Raw genomic sequence first — 12,484 nt, 5'->3', positions numbered from 1 at the left:
GTATGAGTGTATTGCCTGCATATATGTGAGTGCACCCATGTTGTGCAATGCCTTGGAGGTCAGAAGAGGGCTTTGGATTCCTCTGGAACTGGAGTTAAGGATGGTTTGTAGCCACCATGTGGGTGCTAGGAATTGAACCTGAGTCCTCTGCAAGAGCAGTTAGTGCTCTTAACAGCTGAGCCATCTCTCCAGCCCCGCTGCACTGTTCTTGGGAAGAAAGGACCTGAGTGCACAAGAAGTTCTTACCTTCCTTTATCAGTCTTATTTAAGTTCCTATCCTCAAAAAATCACATTTCTTTCCATATCTAACACTGATAAAAGAAAGATAAATACAGACACACAAATCAATTTTCTGCCAGGCATGGTGGCACACACCTTTAATCTTAGCACTCAGAGGCAGGTGCAAGCAGATCTTTGTGGGTTTGAGGTCAGCCTGGTCTACATAGTGAGTTTCAGGTCAGCCAGGGCTACATAGTGAGACCCTGTATCAAAAACAAGAAATAAACAAAAACACCAAAAAAAAAAAAAATCACCTTTCTCATGCATCTCGTGGTTTTAGCTTGGCCTAAGAGGAACAAAGGTGAATTGGCATTGCTTCTGGGTCATAAGTCAAACCTAGGGCAAGTGGCTCATATCCATTACATTATTTCTAATCTCATATTTATTTTTCCCTGGGCAGGAACCTGGGATGAACCCCAAACTTGAATTTTACAGAATTTGAATACTAGCCCATTTAAGGATGGGTATTATTAAAAATAGTGAAGGTAAAAATATGCCATTGGTTGTTGTCAACACTGTAATCATTGCTTAGTATTTACATACCAACTGAACTTATTCTGTCCCCAAATCTGGCTTTAGGGTGAATTCACTTTCATGGAGGTAAGGGATCATTATTATTATTATTTAAAGATTTATGTATTATTTTTATTTATGTATATATGTGTATGCCTGTGTGAGTTATGTATACCACATGTGTGCAGGTGCCCATGAAGGCCCAAGGGCATTGGATCCCCTGGCACTTGAGTTACAGGTGGTTGTGAGCTATCTGACGTGGGTGCTGGAAACTAAACCCAGGTCTTCTGCAAGAGCAGTGAGCCCTCTTAATCACTGAGCCATCTCTCCAGCTCTGAGGTAAGACATTATTGACTGTGCCAAATCTCAGACATTTCTAGGGCCTTCTTTATGTAAAAGCCTTTTTTTTCATTAAAAAAAAAGGAATATTATAATATAAACTTTGCAATCTGGAAAATCTTAGGAGATGCACTCTCATAACTGGAGCTAAAAGTATTACTTTTTTTCTGTTCTTGTTTTGCACCTCCTTAGTCTGTACCTTGTGACAAAGGGCTGAAAGAACCACTAGAACTTGTAGTTTTCTCTCCTTTGTCTTCAGTTGTGGCGGTCACAGGAATGGGAAAAGTCTCTGATGAAGCAGATCTGTCCTTCACTGAGTATACTTTGCACTGGGAGATCCCTGGTAAAAAAGCTACAGAAAAGAAGAAAAGAAACAACAGATGGACAACTCCAGGACATTATTCTGCTTTTGTTTTACCCGAGCTCTAAAACCTAGCTCTACCCACCTGATACTACATTTCTTTTCTTTTTTTTCTTTTTCTTTTTCTTTTTTCTTTTTTGTCTTTTTGAGACAGGGTCTCCCTGTAGCCCCAGCTGTCCTGGAACTCACTATGTGGACCAGGCTAGCCTTGAACTCACAGAGATCCACCTGCCTCTGCCTCCCGAGTGCTGGGATTAAAGGCATGTGCCACCATGCCCAGCTAAATGATAGTTTTTTTTAAAAAATAAAGTTGTCCTTTGTTGTTAATCTAGTACACTTAATCAGCAGAGATACTGAACAAAATGACAAGGAAAACAGTATTTAGGATGACAGTTTTTAACAGTTGTATAGAAGGAAACAATTAGATTTAGCCAGCTAGCTTAAGTCAGACAGAGACTTCTGTGTTCATACAGGATTGCTACCTTTTGTGGACAAAAATTATTTTGGGGGCTGGAGAGATTGCTCAGCAGTTAAGAGCACTGACTGTTGTTGTAGAGGACCTGGTTCGATTCCTAGCACCCACATGGCGGCTACGAACTGTCCTTAACTCCAGTTCCAGGGGAATCTGAAGCCCTCTTCTAAGCTCCATGGCATTGCATGACACAGGTGCACTCACATACACACAGGCAATACATTCATACACATAAAATAAAAATAATAATAAATATTTTTAAGTTATTTTCTCATTTGTCTACATGGTTGATTGCTGCAGTGCCTATATAGTTCTTTACTTCAGAGGAGGGTGGCTACCAGTCAACATACGTGAAACAACAGAAAAACAGTGGTCCCTGATTTCAGTTTAGCCAGGAGACAGTGTTGGCAGAGCTAGGTAGAGACACAAAGTCAATAGATTCAAAAGGAAAAACATGGAAACTTACAGCATTTATAAATCAGTTCTCTTTGAGGTTTTTTGTTTGTTTATGTTTTTGACATAGTATCTTATTGTGTCACCTTGGCTGGCCTAGAACTCATTATGTAGACCAAATTGGCCTCGAATTTGTAGCAATCCTCCTGCCTCTGCCTTCTGAGTAATGGGATTACAGACATTTGTCACCATACCCAACTTCATTTAGTTCTCTTTTTTTAAATATTTTATTATTTTTATTTTATGTGTATGAGTGTATTGCCTGCATGTGCATGCACATGTGTCATGCAGTGCTGTGGAGGTCAGAAGAAAGCTTCAGATTCCCCTGGAACTGGAGTTAAGGACAGTTCGCAGCCGCCGTGTGGATGCTGGGAATCGAACCCAGGTCCTCTGCAAGAGCAGTCAGTGCTCTTAACTGCTGAGCCATCTCTCCAGCCCCATTTAGTTCTCTTAAGTGGTAACTAATATACATGTTTGAAGAGAAACAAATTTCATTTTGGATAAACTATATGGGTTTTCTGAGTTTTGATTTCCCTATTTGTAATGTAACAAAAAAAATGCTTGATATATCTACTTCTCAGGGATGTTGTGAAGATCAGAAACAAATAAAAATGAGAAAGCAAATGTGAAAACACTTTGCAAGCTGAGTGACACTAGGATTGAAAGATAAGGGAAAACACAGAGATTGTAAGTAGAAGAACTCTGTCCTCAAGCCATGGGGATAATGGTATATAGAGATACGGCATGTTTTCCCACCTTCTGACACATGTGACTTCAAAGTCTACTAAATAGGCTTTAATCTGTCAGTGTGTTTTCAGTTCTGCCAAGCTTCTAAATTAATGTCCATCTATGTTGGCAGTTCATCTTTTTCAGGTCTTATCTATGAGGTAACTCAGCATCAAAGTGGGGCAGGTTTGAAAATACACTTTATTTCCAGTGATGGAATCGCAACATTAGCTTTTCTTGGTTAAAGGTATTTGGACAAGAATGTCCCAATTTAAATCATGCATGATGGTACATGCCTGTAATCCCAGCACTCAGAGAGGCAGGAGGAACTGTACAAGTTGAGGCCAGCTTGGTCTATGGGCAACTTTCAGGCCAGCCAGGGATACCTATGAGACCCTGTCTCAAAAAACAAAAAAATAGGGGGCTGGAGAGATGGCTCAGTGGTTAAGAGCACTGGCTGCTCTTGCAGAGGACTACCAGCACCCATATGGCAGCTACGAACCATCCTTAATTCCCGTTCCAGGGGAATTCAATGCCCTCTTCTGATGATCTCCTCAGCATTGCACAACACATGTGCACTCACATACATGCAGGCAAAACACTCCAACACATAAATATTATTATTATTAATATATATATTTTGTCTTTTTTTGAGACAGGGTCTCCTTGTAGCCCCAGCTGTCCTGGAGCTCATTATGTAGACCAGGCTGGCGTCGAACTCACAAAGATCCGGCTGCCTCTGCCTCCCAAGTGCTGGGATTAAAGGCGTGCACTACCACACCCGGCTAAATAAAATATATTTAAACAACAACAAATAGAGGCTGGAGAGATGGCTCAGTGGTTAAGAGCACTGACTGCTCTTGAAAAGGACCCACATGGCAGCTAACAACTGTCTGTAACTCCAGTTCCAGCAGATCTGACGCCTTCTTCTTCTGGCCTCCTTGGGCACTGCACGAGACAGGTGCACTTACATACATGCAGGCAATACACTCATACACATAAAATAAAAATAATAAATATTTAAAACAAAACAAAAAAAACAAAAAAGCCACCAAGAATACCCCAATTTGCTAGGCTTACTGGCTCATGTTTTTTAAAAAATTTATTATTTTTGTTTTATGTGTATAAGTATTATGCCTACATGTAGGTGAGTGCACCCGTGTTGTGCAATGCCCACGGAGGTCACAAGAGACTGACCCCTGGGACTGGAGTTACAGATAGTTGTTAGCTGCCATGTGGGTGCTGGGATCTGAACCCAGGTCTTCTGCAAGAACAACCAGCGTTCTTAACTGCTGAGCCATCTCTCCAGCCCCTGCCTCACATTTTTAATCCCAGCACTGGGGAAGTAGATACAGGAAGAGAAACTGTGAGTACGAGGCCAGTGTGCTCTACCGTAGTAAGTTTGAGGGCAGGTCAGCCAGGGCTGCATAGTGAGACCCCATCAAACAATAACAGCAGCAGCAACATAAAACAAAAACAAAAAACAAAAAATTTAAGGAGATAGGAAAAAAAACACCCAAATTTATGAAATGGATAACTTAAATAATAATTCATAGTCCCAAAACATGCTTTATTTTGCAAAATACTTTCTTTTAATAGGGAACACTAAATACATTATATTTATCCTTTTTCATACAAATTTATTTAATATTACTTTTTGTTTGGTTTGTTTGTTTGATTTTGAGGCAAGGTCTCCCTATAGCCACAGCCAGCTTGGAACTTGCTATAGACCAAGCTGGCCTCAATCTCATAGAGATCCACCTGCCTCTGCTTTCCTGGAACTGGGATTAAAGGCATGTACCACCTTTAGGCAAGGCAGGCTCAGCTTGTTTGGTTGGTTTTTGAGATAAGATTTGGCTATATAGCCTAAGATGGTCTTAAACTTACTATGTATCCTTGCATTTTTGAGACAGTGTTTCAGTTTGTGGCCCAAGCTGGCCTCAAATTTCCTATTCCCCTGCCTCTGCCTCCCAAGTGCTAAAATTGCAGGCATGCAATTTATCCATGCCTGGATAAATACATTACATTTAAATAGAGCTTATTCTGTAATGCACACAGGTTGAAGGGTCATTTGGGAGGCCTTATATATTGCTGTTAGCATGTACTTTAACATCTAACCCTCTTACAGATCTAAAAACTAGACCATCTAGTCAATCTTCCCATTTGAAACTATAGAAATTGAGAACTGAGCAAACAAGCAATTTGTCAAATATGATATCATAATAAATACTAGTTTGATGTTATTATTTATAACTTCTAGAACCCATAGTTGGGGTAACCATAGATCTTAAGAGTCAGTTCATACTAATCAGGTTCTGAACAGCCTAATCCATCTATCAATTGGATTAGACAAAGTTGGGCATGGTAGTGCACATGTGTAATCCCAGCACTCAGGAGGTGGAGATAGGAGACTAGCAGTTCAAGGCCATCCTCAGCTGCATAGTGGTTTTGGGGTTTTGGGGTTGAGACCCAGTCTCAACAAAACAAAACAAAACAGATCAGACAAGGTTTTACTCTTCTTGGTATTCTTTTCAAAACTGATAGGTCCCTATGAAACCTAATGTATCAATAAAAACTTTCTTTTTTTTTTTTTTTTTTTTTTGGTCTTTTTGAGACAAGGTCTCCCTGTAGCCCCAGCTGTCCTGGAACTCACTATGTAGACCAGGCTGGCCTTGAACTCACAGAGATCTGCCTGCCTCTGCCTCCCAAGTGCTAGGATTAAAGGCGTGCACCACCATGCCCAGCAAAACTTTCTTAATTAATATAGAATCTGAGCAATTGGAATGGGAAATTTTGCCGTAGTTTCTTTTCTGTTGCTGTGATAAAACACTCTGAGCAAGAGCAAGTAAGAAAAGGGAAGGGTTGTCAGCTTTTAATCCCAACACTCGGGAGGCAGAGGCAGGTGGATCTCTGTGAGTTCAAAACCAGACTGGTCTACATAGTGAGTTCCAGGCCAGCTGGGGCTGCAGAAAGACCCTGTCTCAAAATCCAAAAAAAGAAAAGGAAAGTGTTAATTTGGTTTGCATTTCTAAATCACAGTCCATTGATAATGGAAGTCAGGGCAGGAACTCAAACAAGAGCTTGAAGCAGAAACCATAGAGGAACACTGCTTGCTTGCTTACTTTCCAGGTTGCTTATGCTTAGCTAGCTTCCTTATACAGCCTAAGACCATCTTGCCTAGGGATGGTGCTACCCACAGTGAGCTGGGCTCTCCTGAATCAAACCCTCCAGACATGCAGACAGGCCAGTCTGAACTAGATGATTTCTCTCAGATGACTCTAGGCTGGGTCAAGTTGACAGTTAAAACTAACTAGGACACTGCTGAAGACCTAATGAGTTATTGTCTTTTATCAAAAGATAATTATAAAATATTTATATCATAGAGCTCTTTCTGTGGGTGGGTGGGGTGGTGGTGGTGGTGGTGGTGTGTGTGTCTGTGTGTAGGCTAGAGGTCATTCTTGGATGTTGTTTTTCAGGAGCCATCTACCTTGATTTTTGAAACAGAGTCTGATTGACTGAGGTCCTACCAAGTTCACTAAGCAAGCCTATCTCTACATCAACATTGGGATTACAAGCATGTACCACCATACCTGGCTTTTTATGTGGGTTCTTGCAGGGTAAGCCAACTGAGCTATTTCCCAGTACTATGGCTAACTTCTTTTTTGCAGTGCCAGGGACTGGCAAGGGTCTCATGTATGCTAGGCAAGCACTGTCCAACTGATATTCCTTGTCCTCATTGGCTACCTTCTCTAAACAATAGCAAGTGGTTTCCATCTTACTTTTTTCTCTGTAGCCAAGGCTAGCTCTGAACTCCTGATCCTTGTGCCTCTACTCCCAAGTGATGAGATTACAGGTATGTGCCACCACACCTGGTTTATGCAGTGCTGGAGATTGAACTCAGGGCCTTGTGCATGCTAGGCAGGCACTCCACCAGCTAAGCTACATCCTTACTCCCTATCTTACCTTTTTCTACATTTCATGTTGGCTCATGGCTTGTGGTGACTATCTGTGTTGTGGAGAATTCTCATCCTTACAGCTGCAAATTCCTATTTAACTCAGGATATTTTCATGGACTGCCATCTGATTGTTTCTCAGACACCCTACTGTGCAGACTGATGTCACCCTGTGTGGTAACTTCAGTGTGTATCTCTTTTGTGATCTTGTAAGTTTACCTACTTTTTATTTCTTACCTATTTGAGATCTATCACATCTTGGTACTCAGTGTGGTTTAAATTCAGAACAGGTAGTAGCTAACTCCCTTTACAAAGGAGTTAGTTTCAAAAGTTCATTCATAAGATGGTTGTCTGGGATTCATCATTGTGGTTTCATAGAAATGTGTGGTGAATGATGATTAGGATCCAAACTAACTTACATACAACATTTGGTCTCTTTATATGACTCACATAATATAGGGTAGGAGCTTAAACTTTGAATCTTGGGCAAGCCTCCCAGGGAGGGAGGAGGAACTTCTTCCTGGAAAGATCTCAATGCCAGGAGGCTAGCCGAAGGCAAATTGTTTAAATGTGTCAGGTTGATCTTTGGCATCTTTCCTCTCCTTAACCTCCCAATTTTCCTTGTTCAGCTGTTCTAACAGCTAATGTCCTGAATTACCCCAAGCCCCACAATGCATAGCACTATATAGTTCTATCCAGAGCCCTGCAGATTGGAAGATGACTGGAGCCCATTATTCACCATCACTTCTGCAGCCAATGCAAACAGCATGCCATGTGGTAAGAGAACAGTACAAAATTTGTTTTATTTTATTTTATATTATTTTATTTTATTTATTTTATTATTTTATTTTATATCTTTTGAAACAGGAGCTCATGCAACTCAGGCTGACCTCAAACTCTACATGTTGCTGTGTAATGGGATTACAAGTGTGCTTCACCATACCTGGCTTTCAGTGGTAGAATTGTTTTTTTTTTCTTTTTGAAACAGGGTCTCCCTGTGTCCCAGTTGTCCTGGAACTGGCTATAGCCTTGAACTCACAGAGATCCACCTGCCTCTGCTTCCTGAGTGTTGGAATTAAAGGCGTGCACCATTATGCCTGGCTCAGTGGTAGAATTTTTAAATGTATAATAAAGTGAAATAGTCTACATATGAGGATATGTAATTTACTGTTCTTAGGCTATATCCTGAGAGTTTGTCCACTTATTTCCCAATCTTTAGTCTAGAGCTTAAAAGTTTATTTCTATATCATTTTGCTTGTGTTTCTTCTATCCCCCACTTTCTCTAAGTATTAAGTATTATTTTTCCAACAGCATAGCAGCAAAGCCTAAATGAATGCCTATTTGCGAAGTAGAACTTCCTATACTGATCTGTTGAAGAGAAACTACTTGACAGAACAGGTAAAAATAGGAAAGATGGGCAGTTGAGATCAAGAACCACTTCTTAGTTGCTGTTGGGGAACAGCATTTTTATGCAGTGTAGACAGGAATGTAAAATGGAGCCACTTATGTGGAGGGTAAGTGAGCAAAATCTATCAAATGTTGATGCAGCAGCTCTGTTTCTTGGAATTTATTTTCTTGATAAAAGCAGATACACAAGAGGAATGTATAAGGCCATTATTGGCACCATTGTTTATATTGGCAAAAGACTATAAATAACCAGAATCCCTATCAACAGAGGACTAGGAAAATAAATTGAAGTATAGTCATACAATAGAATACTGTTAAAAAGAATGAGGCAGGGCTGGAGGTATAATACGTTCAGAAGTAGGACATGTGCTTAGCATGTACAAGGCCTTGGATTCAATATTAAACAACCATATATAAACAAATCTAATTTATGAATATTGACATGGGACAAACCCATGCATATGGAAACAGCAAGAGGCAGAACAATGTGGTATATTACCACTTACACTTTTAATGTATGCACATGAGCTAGGTATGGTGTCACACTCTGGTAATCCCAGCACTTGGTAGGTAGAGCAAGGAGAAGCAGGAATTTAAAGACAGCCTTGACTCTATAGTAAGTTAGAGGTCATTCTGGGCTACATGAGACCCTGTCTCAAAAAAAAAAAAAAAAGATAATGTATGCACATCCATACATGCTGTCTTTGGAAGGAAAGTACTAAGTAACAGTGATTCCTTCTATAGGATTGAGAGACAGGAGTAGGGAGAGACTTCCTTTTTGCTATAAATCTGGGCTGTTTATATAGTTTATTGTGTGCATTAAAAAAATTCACAAAGCAATGTTACAAGAAGACCCATCAGAAGTGAAGATCATATGAATATCATAGGATACTAGGGCTAAAAGGGATCTTAGATATTAGAATCTGGGGCTGGTGAGATGGCTCAGTGGATAAAGGTATTTGCTGCCAAGCCTGAAGACCCGAGTTCAATCCCTGGGACCCACATAATAGAAGGAAAGAACTGATTCCCAAAAGTTATTCTCTGACTTCCACGAGCATGTCCTCCCCACCTGTTGTCACACACACACACACACACACACACACACACACACACACACACGAGCACTCATTAAATAAATACACAAAAATTTTAATAAGAAAACTGATTCTCAGGGCTTGAGAGATGGCTCAACAGTTAAGAACACTGCAGAAGACCTGGGTTCAAATCCCAACACCCACATGGCAGCTAACAACTGTCTGAAACTCCAGTTCCAGTGGATCATATGACCTCTTCTGTCCTCCACAGGCATTGGACGACATGGGTGCACATATATAGATGCAGGCAATATACACATACACATAAAATAAAAATAAATAAAATATTTTTTTAAAAAGTGATTCTCAGAGAAAGGATACCAATTTTCCCAAGGGCAGAATAATACATTTCATTGTGGCTCTAGCTGCTGCTAAACACTAACTGCCATTAATGAAGTCACCTAAAGTTAGTGTATCCCTACTTCTATTTCCTTTTCTGATCTCACTTTACCTCTTAGAAAGGATCCATTCTGAAACGCTGATGTGGGCATTAGGTGACAGCTTGGGGAGGCCGTGCTGTTTGTATGGGGAACAGCAATGATGCTCAGGTTCTTCAGAATATACTTGACCTTTGGCCTTCTCTCTGAATAGACAAGGTGGATCCTCACTTTTCCTCCAGAGTCAAGGCACTGAAGGGTAGCTATAGTCTGATTTTGGATGAAGGTGGGCTCTTCAACATCTGTGCGAGTTCCTGGAGGAAGAACCAGACAGACAAATGAAGCTGTCTTGTAATCTGAACAGTGCCCAGCTAACCAAGTTCCACTCATGACGCATGTTAAACTGCACAGCTGCACTTTGCCCTCTTGGTTCACCTCCTCCTCCATCTGCATTTATGGTACCAACTGCTTTCCAGTGAGCCATGAATCCCATGAAGACGAATGACTACAGTGCCATTTCCTTCTTCCATTAGGCAGTAAGTTAATTCTTAAAAATTAGCTTGCAGAACTCTTCCTGAGAGGATATATATCCTTAAAACAGGATATTTAAAGTCCATACTAAGAAGTAGAGAGATAAGATAACCTTTTAAAGGTAAAAAAAACAGATTCCTGGAATGGCAAAGTGATTTTTCCAGAAAAGGTCCATCCCATACCTCTTATTACCAAATCCCTGTTGCTTCTTACATCCTTTAGGAAGAACTCAGGCAACTGTTCCACTTGGCAGCTGCTGTCTCTGAGGTCTAGGAAAGAAAATGGGTCAGAACATACTGGGTACTCATGCTCTAGAATTTCAGACACAGGAAGAATATACAAAACAATGAAGTTCCTGTTTATAAAACTTAGAACTGGAGAGAGCAAATACCCATAAAAGCCACTAAAACACATGTCCAAATGCATACAAGTAGTCTATTATAAAGAAAACTGAGTACCAATGCATTATTTTTAGGAGAAAAATGAAATAAAGTTACTAAATGAACAAATAAGCAATCCACTCCCTTAAGGATCTTATATTCTATTTATTATTTTTATTTTATGTGTATGAGTATATTGCCTGCATGTATGTAAGTACACCTGTGTTGTGCAGTGCTAGAGTTACAGATGGTTGGTAGCTGCCTTGTGGGTGCTGGGACTTGAACCTGGTCCTCTACAAGAGCAACCAGTGCTCTTAACTGCTGAGCCAGCTCTCCAGCCCTATTTTTTTTTGAGGAAGAGTTTCACTATGTAACCCGGGATGGCCTGGAACTCACAGAGATATGCCTGTCTCTGCATCCTGACACGTGTCATCATACCTATACTCTGTAGTCCTGGATAGTTTTGATTTGATGGTAATCCTCTAGCCTTAGCCTCTCAAGTGCTGGTGTGACTTTTCTTAATTTGCATAAACGTGCTACTGCTGTACCTATTGTGCCTCAACTCCAATTAGTTATTTTTAGAAATGAAATGTTTAGGAAACTCCAAAAAAATCACATTTTGAATAAGCAGTTATCAGGCTGGGGCAGAACTCAGTGGTAGAGCTCTTGCACATCCCCAAGTACTGGCTTTCAAGCCTCAACACAAAACAAAAATCCTCAAGTAAATCCCTAGTTACTGGAGACTAACAAATAGTGCCATTCCATACCCACATCGCCTTTTCCCTCAGTTCTCCCCAATCTCCATCTCCACTGAACTATTTGAATATGCCATCCTAAAAATGAAGGCATCATCTTCTGAGGGGTTATGAATTTGAAGGACTAGGGGAGGATAATAACAAACTGATAATACCCTCTTAAAAAGCAAGCTTTCTAAGCCAGGTGTGGTGGTACATACCTTTAGTCCCAGCACTTGGGAAGCAGAGACAGGTGGGCTCTATGAGACCAGCCTGGTCTATATAGTGAGTTCCAGGCTAGCTGGGGATGTGGGAGACCCTACCTTAAAAAAAAAAGAAAGGAAAGCTCCCTAACCATGATTTTAGTCACATAAGCAAGAAAAAAGATGTCATCACATTCTCTGAAGGCTTCTCATCATGAAACAGGTAGATGTCTCTCTGGGATGAGTGAGCTGCACTCCTGCTTAGAGGCAAGAGGATGCCTTCTTCAAAGTCTAACTTGTTGGGTTCCCTATCTGCTGGAAGAGACCACAAATGCTTTCTAGGTTTCTTTTTGGGCTTTCTAGTGTGTTAGGCTAGACAAGTACTTACCTTTTCTGTTGGAATCATAGGATGCAATGATTAGGCTGAAGACTAAGATGGTCTCCATGTTAATGAGCTCATGAGCTTGAACACTCATCACCTACAGTTCTTGTTAATCTGTCACAGCCTCTTACAGCCTTGTCACTCCTTGCTTTCGCTGCCCTGGAACCAAGTTTCACTCTGACAGTCTGGTTTCACCCTAATTATATTTTGCCTTGTTTTCTGAAGACCCAGGGATACATCTGATTGGAGAAAGAACCAAATCTGCTTATTAATGATTGAC

General features: G+C 40.6%; 1 protein-coding gene and 1 non-coding gene across 3 annotated transcripts in view; both read right to left on the bottom strand.

Annotated features, from left to right (window-relative positions):
- The window catches only part of CUNH17orf78 (chromosome unknown C17orf78 homolog), a 19,461-nt gene extending 7,053 nt beyond the window's left edge, over positions 1-12,408 (bottom strand). Inside the window, exons 1-4 of one of the 2 annotated variants that reach the window (XM_029562534.1) lie at positions 12,211-12,408; positions 10,688-10,774; positions 10,049-10,288; positions 1,331-1,483 (exon numbers count right to left, since the gene is read on the bottom strand). In XM_029562534.1, coding sequence (XP_029418394.1) covers positions 1,331-1,483; positions 10,049-10,288; positions 10,688-10,774; positions 12,211-12,298 — 568 coding nt within the window. In that variant the 5' untranslated portion in view covers positions 12,299-12,408. The remainder of the gene's footprint in view (positions 1-1,330; positions 1,484-10,048; positions 10,289-10,687; positions 10,775-12,210) is intronic. The other variant, XM_029562535.1, reaches the window with a different exon arrangement.
- On the bottom strand, positions 1,895-1,978 carry LOC115070043. Its single transcript, XR_003849250.1, has one exon.
- Positions 12,409-12,484: the final 76 nt, after the last annotated feature.

Source organism: Nannospalax galili, unplaced genomic scaffold, assembly GCF_000622305.1.
Source record: "Nannospalax galili isolate Female #2095 unplaced genomic scaffold, S.galili_v1.0 scaffold1430, whole genome shotgun sequence".
Taxonomy (NCBI): domain Eukaryota; kingdom Metazoa; phylum Chordata; class Mammalia; order Rodentia; family Spalacidae; genus Nannospalax; species Nannospalax galili.
The sequence above is the reverse complement of the archived record's forward strand: the minus strand, read 5'-3'. Positions and strand labels throughout refer to the sequence as shown.